The 27,131-nt window shown below is 36.6% G+C and overlaps 2 protein-coding genes across 2 annotated transcripts in view; both read right to left on the reverse strand.

Moving 5' to 3' along the window:
- The window catches only part of LOC133642571 (cadherin-17-like), an 82,160-nt gene extending 69,129 nt beyond the window's left edge, over positions 1 to 13,031 (reverse strand). The window contains exons 1-5 of the mRNA XM_062036839.1: positions 13,026 to 13,031; positions 10,859 to 10,993; positions 8,544 to 8,673; positions 7,927 to 8,085; positions 3,671 to 3,867 (exon numbers count right to left, since the gene is read on the reverse strand). Of these exons, the coding sequence (XP_061892823.1) occupies positions 3,671 to 3,867; positions 7,927 to 8,085; positions 8,544 to 8,673; positions 10,859 to 10,993; positions 13,026 to 13,031 (627 nt within the window). The remainder of the gene's footprint in view (positions 1 to 3,670; positions 3,868 to 7,926; positions 8,086 to 8,543; positions 8,674 to 10,858; positions 10,994 to 13,025) is intronic.
- Positions 13,032 to 19,940: 6,909 nt separating this feature from the next.
- The window catches only part of LOC133642576 (cadherin-16-like), a 96,890-nt gene continuing 89,699 nt past the window's right edge, over positions 19,941 to 27,131 (reverse strand). The window contains 1 exon segment of the mRNA XM_062036850.1: positions 19,941 to 19,951. Coding sequence (XP_061892834.1) covers positions 19,941 to 19,951 — 11 coding nt within the window.

Genomic DNA, 27,131 nt, shown 5'->3' on the forward strand with positions numbered 1-27,131 from the left:
TTTTCTTCCCTGAAAGACACTGAGATCCATAAATCTCCTGGGAAAATCGGGGGGGTCGGCATGTATGTAGCTGAGCTGCATCAGAGTGGTCAAGGAGCCGCATGCGGCTCCAGAGCCGCGGGTTGCCGACCCCTGATATAGACAATGTGAAAACATTTATTTATTTAATTTTTAGAATTTTTTGCAAACAAAATACATTAAAAAAGAAACCAGACTGTGCATGGCAGAGCACAACAGCCTTATTCTAAACTGGAATAAATAAATAAAATTTTCCCTCAAAATTCTACACACAATACCCCGTAATGACTAACAATCCTGTCTCGGAGGTCTACAGACAATTCCTAATATTAGCATGCTAATGGGTAGCATTCATCAAGTAACAAAATGTTTCATGCCGAGGCATAAATCTGCAAAATTTGCAGATGTTTTATACTATAAAAGGCAATTTCGATAGAAACGGATGTGCTAAAATATAGCATGTTAGCCAGATAGCATGCTAACAGTACTGTTTGTTTGTTTAGTCTTTATTTGAAGGGACAATGTACAGAAACATTAAGCTCAAAGACAGATATGTTCTGTACCAGATTATAGCTAAATAGCTCATTTCCATCTGCAGTCCCTGGCTACCTAAATTAAAGGGATACAAAAATCATGCAATAAAATTATGACAATAAAAACATACACAAGTATTAAGAAAAAAGTCATAAAATGCCCTTTCATGGACACTTAATATACAATACAACCACACCTCATTTACATCATCACACAAAGACAATACATGCTTTTGTTCACATCTGTCATCATTTGTAAAAACAACCATGATTTTAACACACACACCTCACAATTTACAATAAAAATGCTCTCATGGATAAATATAATACACATTAGGTTGATGTGTCAAACATAATGCCCATCTTAGTGACCGTGTGAGCAGCTTTGATTGCTCCAAAGCCACTTTTTAACTTCAATTGTGAATGAAGAGTAATCTGTTAGACTTTTCAAGTTTGTTGTGAGGTCGTTCCATTCCTTTATGGCTTTATATGAAAAGGCTGATTGTGCAAAAGAGGTTTTACATCTGGGTATGCTACACTGCCCCCTGGTGGAGGCTCGTGTGTTTCTAGTTGTCACAGCAGATGTAAACTGGACAAAGTGCTTAAGTGGCACTGGTGCAGTGTTATTTAAGATTCGATGGGCCATTCGTATTGATGCTAATCTTTGAATGTTAGCTAAATTCAACAATCTATATTTTTGGAGAACTAAACAATGATGGTGGTGTTGTGGTTTTCGGTCAAGGATTTTGAGGGATTGTTTGTGCAAAGTTTCCAATGGCCTCAGTGTCATTTTGCTAGCCTGCGACCAACATGTTATACAATAATAAAAACGAGACATAATCATTGCATTAAAATAAGTTTGAGCTGCCTCCAGTGTTAATGAATTCCTGATACATTTGAACGTTTTTACGTTGTATTTAAGACTCTGGCACATCTGTTTGATATGTTTTTTAAAGCCAAGTGTTGGCTCCAAAATGACACCCAGGTAACGATATTCACTAACAATTTGTATTATTTCCTTATCAACCGTTATATTTGGAAAGGATGACATTTTATATTTGTTTACAAAATACATTGTTGCAGTTTTCTTAATGTTTAATGTAAGACAAGAGTCATGTAGTTTTCTGGCAACCGTTTCAGCGTCCTTTCCCCAAGTATAAATAACCGTGTCATCTGCATACATCTGGATATTTACATCCTCACACACAGATGGCAGGTCATTTATATACATGCTTAGTGGCATACCAAAACATATGACACTAAGATGCTATGCTATGCTAAAATGCTAACTGTAGCATGCGTCAAGCAAAAAAATATATTACTCTGCGATGTATAACTGAAAAATTTGTTGAAAATGGTAACATTAGCATACATTGGGTACCAAAATATAACCTTAGTGTACATAGGTGCCGATCCCGTGGGTGCTTCGGGGCCCGAGCACCCACGGACAATGCCGAGCACCCACGTAGGGTCGATGCCAACTTTCACTCTTTAAAATAATTTTTGAAAAATCAATCTTGTTGTAGTTATTGTTGTGGTGAGTTTGCTAGCCTACTAATGTTAGCATGCTAATGGGTAGCATTCATCAAGTAACACAATGTTTAATGCTGAGGTATGAATCTGCAAAATTTGCAGATGTTTTATACCATAAAAGGCAATTTCGATAGAAACGGAAATGCTAAAATATAGCATGTTAGCCAGATAGCGGCAAGTAAAAAAAAAAAGGGCAAAATGAGCTAAAAAAAAAACAACAACTAGCAATTCTAACAGTACTATGCTAACATGCTTAGTGGCATACCAAAACATATGACACTAGGGTGCCAAGCTCTGCTAAAATGCTAACTGTAGCATGCATCAAGCAAAAAAAAAAATATTACTTTGCGATGTATAACTGAAAAAATTGTTGAAAATGGTAATATTAGCATACATCTGCTACAAAAATAAATGAAATTTGGTTTAAAAATAAAAAAAGGTAGCCTACTTATGTTAGTATGCTAATGAGTAGCACTCATCAAGTAACAAAATGTTTGATGCTTAAGTATAAACCGTCACATTTTTTGTTTAAAAAAAAAAAACTTTTTTTTTAAGAACTATAAAAGGCAATTTTGATAGAAATGTCGTGTGAATGCTGAAGAGCCAGAGCCAAACTGAAATTTTAAAAGATAGCATGCTAGCCAGATAACGCCAAGTAAAAAAAGGAGCAAAATAAGCTAAAAAAAAAAAAGCTACTATGCTAACATGCTAACAATAGCATTAGTGACATACCAAAATATATGACACTGAGGTGCATACTTGCTAAATTAGCTATAAAAAAAAAAAAGAAGCTAGCATGTTATGCTAAAATGCTAACTGTAGCATGCGTCAAGCAAAAAAAAAATATATGAAAAAAATTATATATATGGTAACACTAGCATACATCTGGTACCAAAATAACTAAAATTTGGTTTAAAAAAAATCTAGCCTACTTATGTTGGCATGCTAATGGGTAGCATTCATCAAGTAACAAAATGTTTAAATGCTGAGGTATAAACCTGCAAAATTTGCACACAAAAAAAAAAGTGATATCACGCTAATGTTAGCCATTCGCGGCTGTAATGGCTTATGGGATATCTACAAAGTACGTGTAGTCAAGAATGAGCATCAGTATAGTGCTTAAGTTCAAAGATCCAACGGCAAAGCGTAATCCTCATGTTAAATACAAGCACCGTAAGAAAATATTGAAAGTGGAATATGATCAGTGTGGCAATATGATACAATGTGATACAATATGATGACAATAACATGTGAAATACCCCTCAGAGCGAGGGTGGGGCAAGTGAGTGATAATGGGAGTTAAAGTGACTCAGTCAGGATGCAGCCTGAAAGGATCCATGGCGTTTGAACAGCATCAATAATTCACCACTCGGTCATTTAGGAGGACCCGAGGGGCCCTAAAAACAGCAACGGGCAACGTGATGCCACTTTGCTGCGTGCAGGTTATTGACACTTTGTTTCCCTGTAACACAATATCACACACGGATCGCCATAAACGCTCCGCTCTGAAGTACTCGGACCACTTTCTGATCAAATCAGCAAGGTAAGACTAGCCCAAGTTTGTTCCCAGTCTTCAGGAGTCTCACCTGGGAGATGGGGATGGGATAGGGTCCCGGGAGGTTCTCCTGCAGTCGGACGGGATCGGGCGATGCCCAGGTGTTCCCGGTCACCTCCACGATAACGATGCCGGTGGCGAAGAAGGCGTTGGACTTCCCCGCCATGTCCTTCACCATCACTGACAGTTTGTATCTGCCGCACATCTCGGGGTCCAGTGTGGAGGCTCCTGTAGTTTGCAAAGTAGGAAAAATGAGCTGCAACTTTGCTGTTCTAAATGTGTCCACTGGATGTCGCTATAGCAGTTCAAGTGGAACTCAAGTCACACATGACACTGTTTTAAAGATGACATGTAAGCGCCCTGTGGATTGGTGCAAGCCAGCAGCTGCTCCTGTTGTGGCTGGCAGCAGATGGCGGCAGACTGATGCTAACTAACCCATTTTTATTGTAAATTATCCCACTCAACAGATAAAATAACAAAACGGTGAGATGCCAGGACTTCAACATGACCATCATCGTTGTAATTAGAGTTCCGTGCAGCAATCGCAGTTGATTGAAGCCACAATGCGCACCCTGAGCTCCATTGTAAAAATGTGTTTTTACATTTGTTGTTTGTTCTGTTTTATGTTGTGCTTAAATCTACCATGTTCACATTGGTTAGAGTCATGGTCATGGTGTCATTTTGATGATTGTTTTGTTTATATTATCCATCCATTTTCTACCGCTTGTCCCTTTCGGGGTCGCGGGGGGTGCTGCAGCCTATCTCAGCTGCATTCGGCCGGAAGGCGGAGTACACCCTGGATAAGTCGCCACCTCATCACAGGGCCAACACAGATAGACAGACAACATTCACACTCACATTCACACACTAGGGCTAATTTTAGTGTTGCCAATCAACCTATCCCCAGGTGCATGTTTTTTGGAGGTGGGAGGAAGGAACCCAGGCAGTCACGGGGAGAACATGCAAACTCCACACAGAAAGATCCCGAGTCTGGGATTGAACTCAGGACCTTTGTATTGTGAGGCACATGCACAAACCCCTGTGACACCGTGCTGCCCTTGTTTATATTACGATTGTAATATTTGAATGATGATAAATGAATGTGTTGTGGCAGTTGCGGATGTCGCCAATGCAGCGATTTGAGGAAACACTTCCTCACCATCAATGTCATTGCTGGTGAACCGCCAAATGAGAATACCAAACAGGAAGTGCTTAAAGTTTAACGGCTTTGTAAATATACTGAGACAAAGTCTAAGTTCATTGTGTTCTTTGTGAAACTGCACCAATTTTTTCCCCCCGGAATTTTCCACCAACTTGAAGTGTTTTGCCAAGAGGATTATTTGTAATGTGTATGTTTTCAAAATGTGATTTCTGTTTTGGCCAGAGTAAAACAAAGAAAACAATCTAAAATTGTCTTTATTTTTAAATTATTATGCCATGATTTTACCATTTATGGATTTTTCTGCATGAGCTAAAATGAGTTTGACAACCCTGCTCTAGATAGTCAAGTTTGACTCTCTCCAGCACTCCACCAGAACCAAATCCAACCCTAGCTGGACCGTTCGAGGACTTTACTAAACTATCCTATCCCTACTGTGTTTATTTGACTTATTTGCTAGATATCTGGAGATGTACTTTGTAATATGTATATGTGTTTTGCTATGGAGGTTTTTTACCACTCCAGACTGGACCCCCTTAGGAGCCCGGTCTAGATTGTATTTTTTTACTCATCCTTCCCCAGCGTTGACCTTTTTTCCCATCTTTTACGAGGCGCCTTGTGGCGACCCATCAGCGTTCCTGTTCTGTAACCCTGTACACCAGGGGTGTCCAAACTTTTTCCACTGAGGGCCGCATAAAGAAAAAATTTAAGCATGCGGGGGCCAATTTGATATTTTTCATTTTCAAACCATAACAAAATATATGGATTTTTTTTTTTTTTAACCTTTAGGGCTCCCGGGGACCATAAAGGGTCTCAGTCATTAAAACGTTAAAAGTAAGTCAAATTATTATTATTTATATATTTTATTATTATATTATTTAACGCTTACAGTAAATCTCTATATCAACTTCAGGTAGATAAAAAGTAAAAAAAAAAAAAAAAAGTTGTATGCCTTTTCTGTCAAAGACAACTTTGTTTTTTATAGTAAAACTGGAACTATGCAGTATTTAGTAATTAGAGCTCTACAAGATCAATAATGCAGGACACCTTTGTCTTTATTTATTTAATATTTTTGAGAAATCAGTGAAAATATTAATAAAATCCCACTAAATATGTTTGGGATCCAATAGGTCCCCCACTCATAAAGTGATACATTTTTATTCAATTTTTTTGACTTTCAACACTTAAGTTACGAGATCAACTTCAGATATATCTGTCGATTTTACGTAGGAACTATTATTTTGTTTGTTTTTATGCTCTTTTGTCAAAGAAACCTTTGATGTTTTTATATGGCAACCACACAATATATGCAATATTTTTTCCACATAAAACATTTTAAAGTGACATTGTTGAAGTAATTGGAGCCATGAATAGGTCAATAATTTATTATAACATAGATTGTTTGTCTTTTTTTTTTTTTTTGAGCAATGGCAAAAAAAAGAAACATAAAGATATATATATATATATATATATATATATATATATATATATATATATATATATATATATATATATATATATATATATATATATATATATATATATATATATTTATATATATATATATAAACCCCGTTTCCATATGAGTTGGGAAATTGTGTTGGATGTAAATATAAACGGAATACAATGATTTGCAAATCCTTTTCAACCCATATTCATATATGAAGCCATGTTGATGTAACACGTGGCTTGGCATTGTCTTGCTGAAATAAGCAGGGGCGTCCATGGGAACGTTGCTTGGATGGCAACATATGTTGCTCCAAAACCTGTATGTACCTTTCAGCATTAATGGCGCCTTCACAGATGTGTAAGTTACCCATGTCTTGGGCACTAATACACCCCCCATACCATCACAGATGCTGGCTTTTACACTTTGCGCCTAGAACAATCCGGATGGTTCTTTTCCTCTTTGGTCCGGAGGACACGACGTCCACAGTTTCCAAAAACAATTTGAAATGTGGACTCGTCAGACCACAGAACACTTTTCCACTTTGTATCAGTCCATCTTAGATGAGCTCAGGCCCAGCGAAGCCGACGGCGTTTCTGGGTGTTGTTGATAAACGGTTTTCGCCTTGCATAGGAGAGTTTTAACTTGCATTTACAGATGTAGCGACCAACTGTAGTTACTGATAGTGGGTTTCTGAAGTGTTCCTGAGCCCATGTGGTGATATCCTTTACACACTAATGTCGCTTTTTGATGCAGTACAGCCTGAGGGATGGAAGGTCACGGGCTTAGCTGCTTATATGCAGTGATTTCTCCAGATTCTCTGAACACTTTGATGATATTACGGACCGTAGATGGTGAAATCCCTAAATTCCTTGCAATAGCTGGTTGAGAAAGGTTTTTCTTAAACTGTTCAACAATTTGCTCACGCATTTGTTGACAAAGTGGTGACCCTCGCCCCGTCCTTGTTTGTGAATGACTGAGCATTTCATGGAATCTACTTTTATACCCAATCATGGCACCCACCTGTTCCCAATTTGCCTGTTCACCTGTGGGATGTTCCAAATAAGTGTTTGATGAGCATTCCTCAACTTTATCAGTATTTATTGCCGCCTTTCCCAACTTCTTTGTCACGTGTTGCTGGCATCAAATTCTAAAGTTAATGATTATTTGCCAAAAAAAAAAATGTTTATCAGTTTGAACATCAAATATGTTGTCTTTGTAGCATATTCAACTGAATATGGGTTGAAAAGGATTTGCAAATCATTGTATTCCGTTTATATTGACATCTAACACAATTTCCCAACTCATATGGAAACGGGGTTTGTGTGTGTGTATATATATATATATATATATATATATATATATATATATATATATATATATATATATATATATATATATATATATATATATATATATATATATATATATATATATATATATACAGGTATATATATATATATATATATATATACAAATATATATAAATATATATATATATATACAAATATATATATACAGGTATATATATATATATATATATATATATATATATATATATATATATATATATATATATATATATATATATATATATATATATATATATATATATATATATATATATATATATATATATACAAACGTTTGTAGTTCCTGGCAGGGACAACAAAGGACTCACCGTCCTCTGTGAGGGAAACCTCTCCCGTGACGGAGTCAATGAAGAACATCTGAGGGGAGGGGATCCTGGGGGTCTGCTCCATCAGGCGGAATCGTAGCTCGGCGTGGGCGGTCTTGCGGTCATCGCGGTCCAGCGCCTCCACCTGCATGAAGGGTATCCCTGAGGGACACATGTGGCGTGAGTGCAATAGATTGATTTTCACCAGCCTCTCTAACCTTTTCGGCACGAACCTCAGACATGGCTTAAACTTCTACATTGTTATATAATATGAGATTACATCTATTTATAAAGTAATAACACGAATTTAGTGGGACTGTACTTTCCCTTGTAAAAGTCTCTGGAGTCTGATTGAAAATGAACCACCAGAACCAACGGGTGGATCTTACCTGCTTTGTATGGCACATTATGACAGCTTATGCTACTTAAAAGTGAAATTAAGTTTACTCGCACTACACTACTTGGCCGGAAGGATATGCTCCTTCTAGTTGAAGTATATCTTTAATGAATCAGGCACATCCTGCACTTCACACCTAAATCAGGCATTTGAAGTAACATATTATTACGTAAATTAGACCGGGTTTGTTTTTTTTACCGTGAGCCTTGTGCGGCTCGCTTACCTTTGAGAAGGCCGAGCTGCACGCTGCCTCGCATGCTTTCCTGAATGAAAGTGGGCACGTTGTCGTTCTTGTCTATGACGCACACTTCGACCGTGAAGCTCTGGAGTTGCCCTGATGCTCTGAAAGAAACCTTGTGAGACATGCACACTTATCAGGGTAACCATTACTGAAAGGTTTTAAAGCTACAGCCTTGTAAACAAGGTCAGGAATTCATGTTCTTTGTAGAAATTATACCAACTGCTTGTTTTTCGCATGGATGAAGCACCAATAGGCATATTTTCACAGTATTATTCAGTGCATTATTCTAATTAAGTGGTAGGGTTTTTTTTTGTATTCGCATTGCTCAACATTCATATGAAATTTTAAATGATCTAACAGCAAAACATCGCCTTTTTATAGGGATGAGTTCTACCAGATTATTTTGTTCTAAGGCAGTCTAAACAAAGCGAGGTGACGACACACTCAAAAATGTTGGGTTGAAAAAATAACCCAATTTTAACCCGACTGCTGGTTCAGAAAAGGACAAACCCCTTATTTGGGTTATTTTAACTCAACTTTTTGGGTTAATTTTTTCAACCCAACTTTTGCGCTGAATTATTTAACCAAAAAGTTGAGTTATGCTAACTCAATGTTGGTTGACTCATAACCCAACTATTGGGTTGAATTCATTCATCACAAAAGCTGAGTTATGCTCACGACAATGTTGTGTTATTCCAAACCAAACTATTGGGTTGAATTATTTAACCCAAAAGTTGAGTTATGCTAACTCAATGTTGGTTGATTCATAACCCAACTATTGGGTTGAATCCGTTCAACCCAAAAGATGAGTTATGCTTACTACAATGTTGTGTTATTCCAAACCAAAATATTGGGTTGAATTATTTAACCCAAAAGTTGAGTTATGCTAACTCAATGTTGGTTGATTCATAACCCAACTATTGGGTTGAATGAATTCAACACAAAAGCTGAGTTATGCTCACTACAATGTTGGGTTATTCCCAACCAAAATATTGGGTTGAATTATTTAACCCAAAAGTTGAGTTATGCTAACTCAATGTTGGTTGATTGATAACCCAAATATTGGGTTGAATTCATTCAACACAAAAGCTGAGTTATGCTCAATACAATGTTGTGTTATTCCAAACCAAACTATTGGGTTGAATTATTTAACCCAAAAGTTGAGTTATGCTAACTCAATGTTGGTTGATACATAACCCAATGTTGGGTTGAATTTATTGAACCCAAAAGCTGAGTTATGCTCACTACAATGTTCTGTTATTCCAAACCAAAATATTTGGTTGAATTATCTAACCCAAAAGTTGAGTTATGCTAACTCAATGTTGGTTGATTCATAACCCAACTATTGGGTTGAATTCATTCAACACAAAAGCTGAGTTATGCTCACTACAATGTTGGGTTATTCCCAACCAAAATATTGGGTTGAATTATTTAACCCAAAAGTTGAGTTATGCTAACTCAATGTTGGTTGATTCATAACCCAATGTTATGAAATGTGAGTTATGATCACTAAAATGTTGGGTTATTCCAAACCCAACTACTGAGTTGCTCAATTTAGCGCTCCTTAACCCAATAGTTAGTTAAAAATTATCAATTTTACCGCTGGTTTGTCCTCCTTCTTCCCAACTACTGATCAAAATGATTTGTATTCCATTAAAATATACTCAAAAGCAAAATATGAGTGACATTTTTTTTTTACAAGAATTGCCATGTACGGTCATCATAGTTCTATACAGCATGCTCAAATATTTTAATGTGTGATTGTAAAAAATGTTAATGAGATTAACCCTTAATAAATTTCCCTTCAAGAAAAAAGTACCTTTTTAATAAAAATTTAAAAAAATGTTTTACCCAAAAATGCATTACTCATTGAAAAACAACCCGAAAATGGTTCATAGTTTTGAAAACACAGACCTTGAGTTAAAATAACACTCTTACTACCCAAAAAATGGATTGCTCTTCATAAAAATAACTCCAAAATTCAACCCAACACCCGCAACTCATAAATTGGGTTATCAAAATAGCCAATCATTTTTTTTTGTATGTAGAATTGAAGATACTCTCACTCTTTCCAACACCATTATAATTTGAGAGAATAATGTGTATATGTGTGTGTGTGAGCGTTTCTTCAAGCAAAACCAAGGACAACTCTGTAATGCATGCAACACAGTACCCTGTGTTCAACACTAAGGGAAAATGTGATTTCACGTTGGAATACCTTTTTTTTTTTTCAATGCTATTGCACAGCAAGCTATCGATTGAGTTGACGACCTGCTGCACAATGCATGCAAGCATACCTGCAGAGAGTAAGATGGCTGCTTCTCCCGGTCCAGTGGTTTCAGGGCATAAAGGAACTGGCTGTCCACTCCAAAAATACCTTCACCGTCCCCCGTCACCACTAAGTCGCTGTAATTGCCTGTCAGGCTGTGGAGCTGCGGAAAACACGCGAGTTTAAAAAGCGAAACAGGTATTTATATTATAATTAGAAGACGTGTCTGGACTAATTCACCTTTTCATGAGATGGTGTTAAATTAAGCAGAAAGCCAATCAGATGTGAGTTATACTTTATGTTGAAGTATGATGCAAAACCTGCTTTTTCTTGCCTGCCGGCATCAGTTTTTGTGTATTTGGGATCCAAACGAGTGCCGAGAATGTGAATTCAACCCATGAGAAGATATTGGAAATACAATTTTGCCTCGTTCCAAACAAGCCGTTTGAGATTGGACCCGACTCGTGATGTTTATCAACCTGTCACCATGTTGAAAAATTGCAACAACCTATTTTCCCCTGACTAAAATAGGGCGATAACGAATCAAAACAAATGCATGTTTATACTTATATAGAATAGAATATATAATATTTATACTATTATATATATATTATATATACTATTATATATGCATATATGTATTCATTATTATATATAAACTATTATGTATACAGTATATATATATATATATATATATATATATATATATATATATATATATATATATATATATATATATATATATATATATATATATATATATATATATATATATATATATATATATATATATATATATGCATATATATTCCATACCTGTCTTGCTTTATGTGTTAGCTTGAAAAATGAAATGTTGCTTAATAAATTGGCTCGCCCATATATGTATTTAAGTATGTACGTGTGTATATATACATATCCATATTATATATATACGTGGTCAAAAGTTTACATACACTTGTAAAGAACATAATATCATGGCTGTCGTGAGTTTCCAATTGTTTTCATCCCAGGAACACCATGCCTACCGCCAAGCATGGTGATGGTAGTATTATGCTCTGGGCCTGTTTTGCTGCCAGTGGAACTGGTGCTTTACAGAGAGTAAATGGGACAATAAAAAAAGGAGGATTACCTCCAAATTCTTCAGGACAACCTAAACATCATCAGCCCGGAGGTTGGGTTTTGGGCGCAGTTGGGTGTTCCAACAGGACAATGACCCCCAAATACACATCAAAAGTGGTAAAGGAATGGCTAAATCAGGCTAGAATGAAGGTTTTAGAATGGCCTTCCCCAAGTCCTGACTTAAACGTGTGGACAATGCCGAAGAAACAAGTACATGTCAGAAAACCAACATATTTAGCTGCACTGCATCAATTGTGTCAAGAGGAGTGCTCAAAAATGCAAGCAGAAGCTTGTGGATGGCTACCAAAAGCGCCTTATTGCAGTGAAACTTGCCAAGGGACATGTAAGCAAATATTAACATTGCTGTATGTATACTTTTGACCCAGCAGATTTGCTCACATTTTCAGTAGACCCATAATAAATTCATAAAAGAACCAAACTTTATGAATGTTATTTTGTGTGACCAACAAGTATGTGCTCCAATCACTCTATCACACAAAAAATAAGAGTTGTAGAAATGATTGGAAACTCAAGACAGCCATGATATTATGTTCTTTAAGTGTATGTAAACTTTTGATCGCGACTGTATATATTTGCAAGGCCATTTTCAAGAAGGGGTTCAAAGAGAAACTACATCATCCAACATTTTCATTCTATTTGAAGAGTTACTGACATTGAATGTGGCACAAAGTGCAAAAATGTGTCATGTTTTACGTGACTGAAGCACAATGCAGTCAGTCAAAGAACCAAGTGGAGTGGCATGTGTGAACAAAAATGCCGCCTTCCCGACCAGCTGGATGGAATTCAGAAGGTGAGTCTGACGTCTGCAAAGCGAATGTGAGCGCTCACGTTATAAGTCGGGGGGCTTAAACCTTGAGTGCAGACCGAGGAAAGAAAGAGACTGTTGCCTTCGTAGCTCGCTTTTATTTGATTTATTGAGTTTGCTAGTAGAAATGTTGTTAATAACTATAACTATATTTGCATTGCAACATTGGTTTCATTCAATGAGCAAATCTAGTGGTTGTGTACTTTGTGTTTTTCGCTACTTTTCCACCCGGGGCTCAAACTCAGGTCACCGGCATGGCAGGCAGGCGTGCTGACTACCAAGCTAAAAGCCCGGGCTGTCAACCTGATAGCCAGCACTGCTCTTGATGTGGTCAGGTTTACCAATAGGTGAGGTTCACCAACGTACAAATGGCCCTGGCCACACTGACTGGCCTCAGTTAAACCCACCCCCCTAAGCCTCACTCTCATCCGGGTCACGGCACCATTGTAGCGGTTGTGTACTTCTCTCTTTTGGCTATGTTTGGTGGCCACGGATGAAGCGCTGGCTGTCCAAAGTCGGGACCCGGGGTGGACCGCTCGCCTGTGCATCGGTTGGGGACGTCTCTGCGCTGCTGACCCGTCTCCGCTCGGGATGGTCTCCTGCTGGCCCCACTATGGACTGGACTCTCACTACTATGTTAAATCCACTATGGACTGGACTCTCACACTATTATGTTGGATCCACTATGGACTGGACTCTCACTATTATGTTAGATCCACTATGGACTGGACTCTCACACTATTATGTTAGATCCACTATGGACTGGACTCTCGCTATTATGTTAGATCCACTATGGACTGGACTCTCACACTATTATGTTAGATCCACTATGGACTGGACTCTCACACTATTATGTTAGATCCACTATGGACTGGACTCTCACACTATTATGTTAGATCCACTATGGACTGGACTCTCGCTATTATGTTAGATCCACTATGGACTGGACTCTCACTATTATGTTAGATCCACTATGGACTGGACTCTCACACTATTATGTTGGATCCACTATGGACTGGACTCTCACTATTATGTTAGAGCCACTATGGACTGGACTCTCACTATTATGTTAGATCCACTATGGACTGGACTCTCACTATTATGTTAGATCCACTATTGACTGGACTCTCACACTATTATGTTAGATCCACTATGGACTGGACTCTCACACTATTATGTTAGATCCACTATGGACTGGACTCTCACTATTATGTTAGATCCACTATGGACTGGACTCTCACTATTATCTTAGATCCACTATGGACTGGACTCTCACTATTATGTTAGATCCACTATGGACTAGACTCTCACAATATTATGTTAGATCCACTATGGACTGTACTCTCACTATTATGTTAGATCCACTATGGACTGGACTCTCACAATATTATGTTAGATCCACTATGGACTGGACTCTCACTATTATGTTAGATCCACTATGGACTGGACTCTCACTATTATGTTAGATCCACTATGGACTGGGCTCTCACTATTATGTTAGATCCACTATGGACTGGACTCTCACACTATTATGTTGGATCCACTATGGACTGGACTCTCACTATTATGTTAGATCCACTATGGACTGGACTCTCACTATTATGTTAGATCCACTATGGACTGGACTCTCACACTATTATGTTGGATCCACTATGGACTGGACTCTCACTATTATGTTAGAGCCACTATGGACTGGACTCTCACACTATTATGTTCGATCCACTATGGACTGGACTCTCACACTATTATGTTAAAGCCACTATGGACTGGACTCTCACTATTATGTTAGATCCACTATGGACTGGACTCTCACACTATTATGTTAGATCCACTATGGACTGGACTCTTACACTATTATGTTAGATCCACTATGGACTTGACTCTCACTATTATGTTAGATCCACTATGGACTGGACTCTTACACTATTATGTTAGATCCACTATGGACTTGACTCTCACTATTATGTTAGATCCACTATGGACTGGACTCTCACAATATTATGCTAGATCCACTCGACGTCCATTGCACCGGTCCCCTCCAAGGTTTCTCGTTGTCCCATTGGGTTGAGTTTTTCCTTGCCCTGATTTGGGATCTGAATACCGAGCTAAAAGTCCAGGCTGTCAACCTGATAGCCAGCACTGCTCTTGATGTGGTCAGGTTTACTAATAGGTGAGGTTCACCAACGTACAAATGGCACACTGACTGGCCTCAGTTAAACCCACCCGAGACCTCACTCTCATCCGGGACTCTCACTATTATGTTAGATCCACTATGGACTGGACTCTCTCACTATTATGTTAAATCCACTATGGACTGGACTCTCACACTATTATGTTGGATCCACTATGGACTGGACCCTCACTATTATGTTAGATCCACTATGGACTGGACTCTCACACTATTATGTTAGATCCACTATGGACTGGACTCACTATTATGTTAGATCCACTATGGACTGGACTCTCACTATTATGTTAGATCCACTATGGACTGGACTCTCACATTATTATGTTGGATCCACTATGGACTGGACTCTCACTATTATGTTAGATCCACTATGGACTGGACTCTCACACTATTATGTTAGATCCACTATGGACTGGACTCTCACACTATTATGTTAGATCCACTATAGACTGGACTCTCACTATTATGTTAGATCCACTATGGACTGGACTCTCACTATTATCTTAGATCCACTATGGACTGGACTCTCACTATTATGTTAGAGCCACTATGGACTGGACTCTCACTATTATGTTAGATCCACTATGGACTGGACTCTCACTATTATGTTAGATCCACTATGGACTGGACTCTCACACTATTATGTTAGATCCACTATGGACTGGACTCTCACACTATTATGTTCGATCCACTATGGACTGGACTCTCACTATAATGTTAGATCCACTATGGACTGGACTCTCACACTATTATGTTCGATCCACTATGGACTGGACTCTCACACTATTATGTTAGAGCCACTATGGACTGGACTCTCACTATTATGTTAGATCCACTATGGACTGGACTCTCACTATCATGTTAGATCCACTATGGACTGGACTCTTACACTATTATGTTAGATCCACTATGGACTTGACTCCCACTATTATGTTAGATCCACTATGGACTGGACTCTCACAATATTATGCTAGATCCACTCGACGTCCATTGCACCGGTCCCCTCCAAGGTTTCTCGTTGTCCCATTGGGTTGAGTTTTTCCTTGCCCTGATTTGGGATCTGAATACCGAGCTAAAAGTCCAGGCTGTCAACCTGATAGCCAGCACTGCTCTTGATGTGGTCAGGTTTACTAATAGGTGAGGTTCACCAACGTACAAATGGCACACTGACTGGCCTCAGTTAAACCCACCCGAGACCTCACTCTCATCCGGGACTCTCACTATTATGTTAGATCCACTATGGACTGGACTCTCTCACTATTATGTTAAATCCACTATGGACTGGACTCTCACACTATTATGTTGGATCCACTATGGACTGGACCCTCACTATTATGTTAGATCCACTATGGACTGGACTCTCACACTATTATGTTAGATCCACTATGGACTGGACTCACTATTATGTTAGATCCACTATGGACTGGACTCTCACTATTATGTTAGATCCACTATGGACTGGACTCTCACACTATTATGTTGGATCCACTATGGACTGGACTCTCACTATTATGTTAGATCCACTATGGACTGGACTCTCACACTATTATGTTAGATCCACTATGGACTGGACTCTCACACTATTATGTTAGATCCACTATAGACTGGACTCTCACTATTATGTTAGATCCACTATGGACTGGACTCTCACTATTATCTTGGATCCACTATGGACTGGACTCTCACTATTATGTTAGAGCCACTATGGACTGGACTCTCACTATTATGTTAGATCCACTATGGACTGGACTCTCACTATTATGTTAGATCCACTATGGACTGGACTCTCACACTATTATGTTAGATCCACTATGGACTGGACTCTCACACTATTATGTTCGATCCACTATGGACTGGACTCTCACTATAATGTTAGATCCACTATGGACTGGACTCTCACACTATTATGTTCGATCCACTATGGACTGGACTCTCACACTATTATGTTAGAGCCACTATGGACTGGACTCTCACTATTATGTTAGATCCACTATGGACTGGACTCTCACTATCATGTTAGATCCACTATGGACTGGACTCTTACACTATTATGTTAGATCCACTATGGACTTGACTCCCACTATTATGTTAGATCCACTATGGACTGGACTCTCACAATATTATGCTAGATCCACTCGACGTCCATTGCACCGGTCCCCTCCAAGGTTTCTCGTTGTCCCATTGGGTTGAGTTTTTCCTTGCCCTGATTTGGGATCTGAATACCAAGCTAAAAGCCCAGGCTGTCAACCTGATAGCCAGCACTGCTCTTGATGTGGTCAGGTTTACTAATAGGTGAGGTTCACCAACGTACAAATGGCCCCGGCCACACTGACTGGCCTCAGTTAAACCCACCCGAGACCTCACTCTCATCCGGGTCACGGCACCATTGTATCGGTTGTGTACTTCTCTCTTTTGACTATGTTGTGTTTTTCGTGGCTGTTCCGTCCGGGTCTCGAACCCAGGTCGCCGGCATGAGAGGAGAGCGTGCTGACTACCGAGCTAAAAGCCCAGGCTATCAACCCGATAGCCAGCACTGCTCTTTACACCAGGATGCCGACTTTTTTTGTGATTACTTCTTTTACCACAGAATTATATTAAAGTAGCAGTAGAGTGGAAAAACAAGTTGACTTTATATGATTATTTGTGTTTCATTAAATCCATTAAACCAGTGGTCCCCAACCACCGGGCCACCGATTGGTACCGGGCCGCGCAAGAAATAAAAAAATATTTTTTTATTTTTTATTTTTTATTTTTTTAATTAAATCAACATAAAAAACACAATATATACATTATATATCAATGTAGATCAGGGGTCACCAACGCGGTGCCCGCGGGCACCAGGTAGCCCGTAAGGACCAGATGAGTAGCCCGCTGGCCTGTTCTAAAAATAGCTCAAATAGCAGCACTTACCAGTGAGCTGCCTCTATTTTATTAAATGGTATTTATTTACTAGCAAGCTGGTCTCGCTTTGCCCGACATTTTTAATTCTAAGAGAGACAAAACTCAAATAGAATTTGAAAATCCAAGAAAATATTTTAAAGACTTGGTCTTCACTTGTTTAAATAAATTCATACATTTATTTACTTTGCTTCTTATAACTTTCAGAAAGACAATTTTAGAGAAAAAATACAACCTTAAAAATGATTTTAGGATTTTTAAACACATATACCTTTTTACCTTTTAAATTCATTCCTCTTCTTTCCTGACAATTTAAATCGATGTTGAAGTAAAATTATCTTTTTTATTGTAAAGAATAATAAATACATTTTAATTTAATTCTTCATTTTAGCTTCTGTTTTTTTCGACGAAGAATATTTGTGAAATATTTCTTCAAACTTATTATGATTAAAATTCAAAAAAATTATTCCGGAAAATCTGTAGAATCAAATTTAAATCTTATTTCAAAGTCTTTTGAATTTCTTTTAAAATTTTTGTTCTGGAAAATCTAGAAGAAATAATGATTTGTCTTTGTTAGAAATAGCTTGGTCCAATTTGTTATATATTCTAACAAAGTGCAGATTGGATTTTAACCTATTTAAAACATGTCATCCAAATTAAAAAATTAATCTTAATCAGGAAAAATTACTAATGATGTTACAAAAAAATTCTTTTTTTAAATTTGTTCTATAAGATTCGAATTAGCTGGGGTTTTTTTGTTCTTTTTTTCGGTTGAATTTTGAATTTTAAAGAGTCGAAATTGAAGATGAACTATGTTTCAAAATTTAATTGTCATTTTTTTTCGTGTTTTCTCCTCTTTAAAACCGTTCAATTAAGTGCAAATATCATTAATTATTAATAATAACATAGAGTTAAAGGTAAATTGAGCAAATTGGCTATTTCTGGCAATTTATTTAAGTGTGTATCAAACTGGTAGCCCTTCGCATTAATCAGTACCCAAGAAGTAGCTCTTGGTTTCAAAAAGGTTGGTGACCCCTGATGTAGATCAATACAGTCTGCAGGGATACAGTCCGTAAGCACACATGATTGTATTTCTTTATGAAAAAATAAATAAATAAATAAATAAAAATTCCACCATAAAAGCCATAATCGGACATCTCTACTCCTTATATACAGGATAAAAAATAAAACATCCTGGATCAAATTTTTTCCAAATTAATCGTTGTTGGCTCTCACAAAGACTGCTTGATTTGTATTGTTGTTATGGAAGGGATCTGTGGTTCCTCCTCTACATCATGCGACCACATGACTGGCAAGCTTATCTCTCAAAATGGCTTCGTGAAATTGATACTATTTTGATCACATCGATTTACTATCAAACTTTGTTAGTATTTTGGTGTGACACATCAGCTATGTATGATAATTTCGTCAATAAAGAGGCGACTTGTTTTTCCACTGTACTGCTTCTTTAAGTCATCATACATGATCTAACATCAGTTCATGTTCCATATCTAAATATATATTTTTTTTAAAACAGTTCTGATACATGTCATATATAATTGAACAATATGTGTGTTGGTGCAGTTTTACTGTAGTAGAGCTGCACTCCATCACACTGACGGGTGTTTCTAATGTGTTGTTGTCGTTAAATAAGCTAACAAAGGCTTGGAAAGACGTGTCAGTTTGATGCAGTGCAGCTCCTTTACCATGTACAACAAAGAGGCCGTGTTTCCGGTTTAGCCTCCTAAAATCTGGAACTGGCTTCGAGAAGAATATCGTAAACATTTTTTGGGTGTATTTTAATTTGTAATTTTTGTTAAATTTTTTTTTATATCATATTACCGTATTTTCCGGACCATACCCTAATCCTAACCCTTTACTTCAATCAATAACGGAGCAGCGTCTCCTCATTCGGAAACAACAACACAGGAAATGTGTCCCGTGAGAAAACATCTCTAATAACTAAAGTTCCTTGAGTGAATAATGTAAACTCACTACACCGGTATGTTTTAGCGCTTTCATGGCAAGTTTACTGCCAGATATAAGTAAGAACTTTACAATACATACAGAATTGCGCTGCTAGGATCCTGCTGAAAGTGCGGAAATACGACCATATCACACCAATTCTCAAATCCCTTCACTGGCTTCCTGTTCTACTCAGGATGGAATATAAAGTCTCCCTACCAACCCACCAGTGCCTCCATGGTAATGCCCCCCTCTACCTCAAAGAACTACTCACCCCCAAATCCTCCACACGACACCTCCTCCAAAGCTACGAACAATGGGAGAACGGGCTTTCTGCTCCGCCGTTCGCAGTCTGTGGAACGCTCTCCCTGACCACCTGAGGGCACCACAGACTGTGGATGCTTTTAAAAAAGGCTTAAAACCCCTTCTTTTAAAAAAAATGCCTTTTTTTTAGATATATGCATACTAGTTCTAGCTATTAAGCTGTTCTAGTTTTTATTTTTATTTATTTTTATTATATTTTTATTTTATTTTTTTAATACACTGTAGCACTTTGAGGTTGTTTGCTCAATGTAAAGTGCTTTTTTACAAATAAAATGTATTATTATTATTATTATTACTACTTTATACATCAAACCATTCCACCTTCAACACATTCCACCATCCTGAAAATTTAAACTGCCTTTTTTACAAGTTCAAAAAAATTCCAGGGTTTTCCAGAATTCCTGGTTTTCCAAAGCCCTATTTTCACCCTTTTTTTCTGGCGACTACTCCTTCCACATTTTTCAACGCATTCCAACCGTTCCACCGTCAAAACATTCCTCTTAATCAGAACAAAAAACAAAGTTGTGTTTTGAACTGGAAAAATGTGCGGTTTTCCCGAAATTCCAGGAATTTCTCAATTCAACATGTTACTACTTCAACATTTCTCAACATTAAAACATTCCAACACCAACCCTTTCAACTCATTCAGGCCATTCAAGTTTTTTAACATTTTCTAACAAATTCCTGATTTTCCCAAAATTCCCAATGTTTTGGGAAATTCAATGGGACATTCTTCAAAGTTCCACAACTCCAGCATTTTTCATCTGATTCAAACTGTTCCAACTTCAAAATATTCCGCCTGTTCGGGAATTGTGTGCTCTACTTCAACAATTCTAAAACAATTCCAGGATTTTCCAGAATTCCTGGTTTTCCAAAGCCCTATTTTCACCCTTTTTTTCTGGCGACTACTCCTTCCACATTTTTCAACGCATTCCAACCATTCCACCGTCAAAACATTCCTCTTAATCAGAACAAAAAACAAAGTTGTGTTTTGAACTGGAAAAATGTGCTGCTTTCCCGAAATTCCAGGAATTTCTCAATTCAACATGTTACTACTTCAACATATCTCGACATTAAAACATTCCAGCACCAACTATTTCAACTCATTCAGGCCATTCAAGTTTTTTACCATTTTTAAAAAAAATCCCGCTTTTCCCGAAATTCCCAATGTTTTGGGAAATTCAATGGGACATTCTTCAAAGTTCCACAACTCCAGCATTTTTCATCTGATTCAAACTGTTCCAACTTCAAAATATTCCGCCTGTTCGGGAATTGTGTGCTCTACTTCAACAATTCTAAAACAATTCCAGGATTTTCTAGAATTCCTGGTTTTCCAAAGCCCTATTTTCACCCTTTTTTTCTGGCGACTACTCCTTCCACATTTTTCAACGCATTCCAACCATTCCACCCTCAAAACATTCCTCTTAATCAGAACAAAAAACAAAGTTGTTTTTTGAACTGGAAAAATGTGCTGCTTTCCCGAAATTCCAGGAATTTCTCAATTCAACATGTTACTACTTCAACATATCTCGACATTAAAACATTCCAGCACCAACTATTTCAACTCATTCAGGCCGTTCAAGTTTTTTACCATTTTTTAAAAAAATCCCGCTTTTTCCGAAATTCCCAATGTTTTGGGAAATTCAATGGGACATTCTTCAAAGTTCCACAACTCCAGCATTTTTCATCTGATTCAAACTGTTCCAACTTCAAAATATTCCGCCTGTTCGGGAATTGTGTGCTCTACTTCAACAATTCTAAAACAATTCCAGGATTTTCTAGAATTCCTGGTTTTCCAAAGCCCTATTTTCACCCTTTTTTTCTGGCGACTACTCCTTCCACATTTTTCAACGCATTCCAACCATTCCACCGTCAAAACATTCCTCTTAATCAGAACAAAAAACAAAGTTGTGTTTTGAACTGGAAAAATGTGCTGCTTTCCCGAAATTCCAGGAATTTCTCAATTCAACATGTTACTACTTCAACATATCTCGACATTAAAACATTCCAGCACCAACTATTTCAACTCATTCAGGCCATTCAAGTTTTTTACCATTTTTAAAAAAAATCCCGCTTTTTCCGAAATTCCCAATGTTTTGGGAAATTCAATGGGACATTCTTCAAAGTTCCACAACTCGAGCATTTTTCATCTGATTCAAACTGTTCCAACTTCAAAATATTCCGCCTGTTCGGGAATTGTGTGCTCTACTTCAACAATTCTAAAACAATTCCAGGATTTTCCAGAATTCCTGGTTTTCCAAAGCCCTATTTTCACCCTTTTTTCCTGGCGACTACTCCTTCCACATTTTTCAACGCATTCCAACCATTCCACCGTCAAAACATTCCTCTTAATCAGAACAAAAAACAAAGTTGTTTTTTGAACTGGAAAAATGTGCTGCTTTCCCGAAATCCCAGGAATTTCTCAATTCAACATGTTACTACTTCAACATATCTCGACATTAAAACATTCCAGCACCAACAATTTCAACTCATTCAGGCCATTCAAGTTTTTTACCATTTTAAAAAAAAATCCCGCTTTTCCCGAAATTCCCAATGTTTTGGGAAATTCAATGGGACATTCTTCAAAGTTCCACAACTCCAGCATTTTTCATGTGATTCAAACAGTTCCAACTTCAAAATATTCCGCCTGTTCGGGAATTGTGTGCTCTACTTCAACAATTCTAAAACAATTCCAGGATTTTCCAGAATTCCTGGTTTTCCAAAGCCCTATTGTCACCCTTTTTTTCTGGCGACTACTCCTTCCACATTTTTCAACGCATTCCAACCATTCCACCGTCAAAACATTCCTCTTAATCAGAACAAAAAACAAAGTTGTTTTTTGAACTGGAAACATGTGCTGCTTTCCCGAAATTCCAGGAATTTCTCAATTCAACATGTTACTACTTCAACATATTACTACTTCAACATATCTCGAATATTTCAAAATATTCCGCCTGTTCGGGAATTGTGTGCTCTACTTCAACAATTCTAAAAAAAATTCCAGGATTTCAGTTTAACTTCAGCATTGGAGCATTCACATCATTCCTTCAGGAACTCCCTCATCTAGTTATTTATAATCTACTGATTGCAGAGACATATTAATTTGGCTCGTTAGAGAGACTTCTGTCACATGACTGTTTCACTTATTTCACCAATCAATATACCAATCGAACGGTGCCAGGCAGTCACATGACCACACTCCAACTACACTCTGTAAAAAGTGATATGACGTCAATACTCTTCAGTGTTTATTTACAAAATATGAAAAATAACGTTTATATCATCATCTGTGTCAGTAGAAATGCTCACAGCCTACAAAAATTCCACTTCCAACTAGAGAAAACATGTCGTGGTAATTTGTAGAGGATTTCTATATTTTAGCTGCAGAAATGCTAACGTTAGCCCTGCTATAACGTAATAAGTGCATTTTTTGTGGTACATGCTTCTTGGGCTATTACATGATCGATGAGCAGCTGTCAGCATATTTACTCGTCCGTGACAACAGCCAATCAGAGTCGACCTTTTCCCGTCGCACTTCCAGTGGTATTTTGCCGCGGATGTAAACGGAATAAGCGAACTTGGAGCAGCGAAATAAATGTCAGCCGTGACATGGATTTATTCTCCGAAGATTAAGCAATTGTTGAGAGCCAAAAGCTAACTCGACGTCGATTGTGTGTCGCCAAAGTTGAATAATTTGAGAAAGTACCACTCAACTGATTATATCCGATTCCCGGGGTGACGATTTCATTTACAATCGATTCTCAGTTTCAAGAACTGCGGGGTGCCTTTCTGAGATATGTACGAGAAAATGATCTCCAAATTAACCCTGATTGAATCACAATTTAAGTGGGGGTGGTTGATGAGCCTTTTGTGTGCTCGTGGGTTGCTATGTCTCTCTAAGGTCATTCAGGAATTCAGCTGTCTGTGGTTTCTTACTTTATTATCATTTTTTTGTTTGTTTATGTTTTTAATTGTGAGGAGAAAAAGACAGCATTCAATGTTTGCGAGACAATTCCTGTCATTTAAATGTGTCCGAAAATCAATCAACAACAAAAAAATGGATTCTCCATTCAACACGATCCTCCATTCTTGCAATGCATTATTTGATATCTGTCAGGCTCGTCACTGACAGTTTGGTTATGTTTTAGTTTTTCGTCTGTGTTTGCGTTTTATTTCCTGTCAGCGCTCTTATTTTGGTTCAGTTTCCTGCTTGTTTCCCTGAGCGCTGTTTCCCCTCACCTGCGGCTGATTGGCAGCCTGGTCACACCTGGTGTCAATCAGCCGGCTACTACTTATACCTGCCTCGCCCTCCAGTCAGGGCTGGAGTATTGTATGCTGTAGAACAGGGGTCCCTAAACTACGGCCCGCAGGCTGGATCCGAAATTAAATTTTTATTTAAATGTCTTTATTTTATTTTTTATTTTATTTTATTTTTATTATTTATTTTTTTTATCTATCCTTTCTAATACATTTTCTACTGCTTGTTACTCTTGGTGTCTCCTAGCCGCTCATGCAAATCATATTGTCTAAAAATGCATTTTTCCATTGATAACGTGACATCAAGTGCGCAATCTTTCAGTCAATTAGTGTGCAAGGAATATATAAATATATATATATATATATATATATATATATATATATATATATATATATATATATATATATATATATATATATATATATATATATATATATATATATATATATATATATATTTATATATATATATATATATATATATATATATATATATATATATATATATATATATATATATATATATATATATATATATATATATATATATATATATATATCCATCCATCCATCCATTTTCTACCGCTTGTTTTACATTTTTAAATTTTTACCGGACAACATTTTGTCTGTTTTTAACTCATAATTAATCGCAATAATCGCAGATAGAATTTTTTATTTGTGACATCCAAAGATGTATTTTTTTAATTAGATTAGTCACACTTTTCAATTCGGATTAATCAGGATTAATCACAGGTCATTAGTCATTTGCATAATTTAAATAAAAATGCAATTAGTCACATTTTCTTTGTAGTTAACTCATAATTACTGGCGATTAATCGCAGAGAAAAGTTTTTTATTTATGGTGTCAAGTTATTATTATTTTCAATCAGTTTAATTATACTTTTGCATTTGGAATAATCATGATTAATCACTGGTTATTACTTGCTTGCATAATATAAATAGAAATGTGATTAATCACATTTTGTCTGTAGTTAACTCATGATTAATGGTGAGTAATCGCAGAGAGAATTTTTTTTTTTGTGCTGTCAAAATATTTTTCCCGACAGATTAATCATACTCATTCTGCTTTTTTCTCATAAAACATTACATCTTTTTGCTGATTTTTCAAAAACATTTTTACCGGACAACATTCTGTCTTTTTTTAACTCGTAATTAATTGCAATAATCGCAGATAGAAGTTTTTTATTCGTGACATTCAAAAAAAAATTGTTTTAAATACATTAGTCACGCTTTTCAATTTGGATTAATCAGGATTAATCACAGGTCATTAGTCATTGTGCAATTTATATTGACAATGCAATTAATCACATTTTGTCTGTAGTTAACTCATAATTGCTGGTGATTAATCATAGTCATTCTGCTTTTTTCTCATAACATTACATCTTTTTGCTGATTTTTATTTTTACATTTTTACCGGACAACATTTTTGTCTGTTTTTAACTCATAATTAATGGCAATAATCGCAGATAGAAGTTTTTTATTTGAGACATTCAACAAAATGTTTTTTTAATTACATTAGTCACACTTTTCAATTCGGATTAATCAGGATTAATCACGGGTAATTAGTCGCTTGCATAATTTAAATAACAATGCAATTAATCACATTTTGTCTGTAGTTAACTCATAACTACTGGTGATTAATCGCAGAAAAAAGTGTTTTATTTATGGTGTCAAGTTATTATTATTTTCAATCAGTTTAATTATACTTTTGCATTTGGAATAATCATGATTAATCACTGGTTATTACTTGCTTGCATAATATATATAGAAAAGTGATTAACCACATTTTACTAGTTAACTCACAATTACCATGATTAATGGCAAATACAGTTTCTTTTAAATTAGTGCTGTTAAATTATTTATCTTTTAATTAGATTAGTCACATTTTTCAATTTGGAATAATCACAATTAATCACAGATCATCAGCCGCTTACATAATTGAAATAAAAATGCAATTAATCACATTTTGTCTGTCGTTAACTCATGGTTAATGGCGAGTAATCGCAGAGAGAATTATTATTTTTTGTGCTGATAAAATATTTTTCCAACCGATAAATCATACTCATTCTCCTTTTTTCCCATAACATTACATCTTTTTGCTGATTATTTTTACATTTTTACCGGCCAACATTTTGTCTGTTTTTAACTCATAATTAATCGCAATAATCGCAGATAGAAGTTTTTTATTCGTGACATCCAAAAATATATGTTTTAATTACATTAGACACAATTTCAATTCGGATTAATCAGGATTAATCACAGGTCATTAGTTGCTTGCATATTTTAAATAACAATGCAATTAATCACATTTTGTCTGTAGTTAACTCATGATTAATGGCGAGTAATCGCAGAGAGAATTATTATTTTTTGTCCTGATAAAATATTTTTCCCACCGATAAATCATACTCATTCTCCTTTTTTCTCATAACATTACATCTTTTTGCTGATTATTTTTACATTTTTACCGGCCAACATTTTTGTCTGTTTTTAACTCATAATTAATCGCAATAATCGCAGATAGAAATTTTTTATTCGTGACATCCAAAAATATATGTTTTAATTACATTAGACACAATTTCAATTCGGATGAATCAGGATTAATCACAGGTCATTAGTTGCTTGCATAATTTAAATAACAATGCAATTAATCACATTTTGTCTGTAGTTAACTCATGATTAATGGTGATTAATCGCAGAGAAAAG

The sequence above is a fragment of the Entelurus aequoreus genome, linkage group LG02 (assembly GCF_033978785.1).
Source record: "Entelurus aequoreus isolate RoL-2023_Sb linkage group LG02, RoL_Eaeq_v1.1, whole genome shotgun sequence".
In the NCBI taxonomy this organism is placed as follows: Eukaryota; Metazoa; Chordata; class Actinopteri; order Syngnathiformes; family Syngnathidae; genus Entelurus; species Entelurus aequoreus.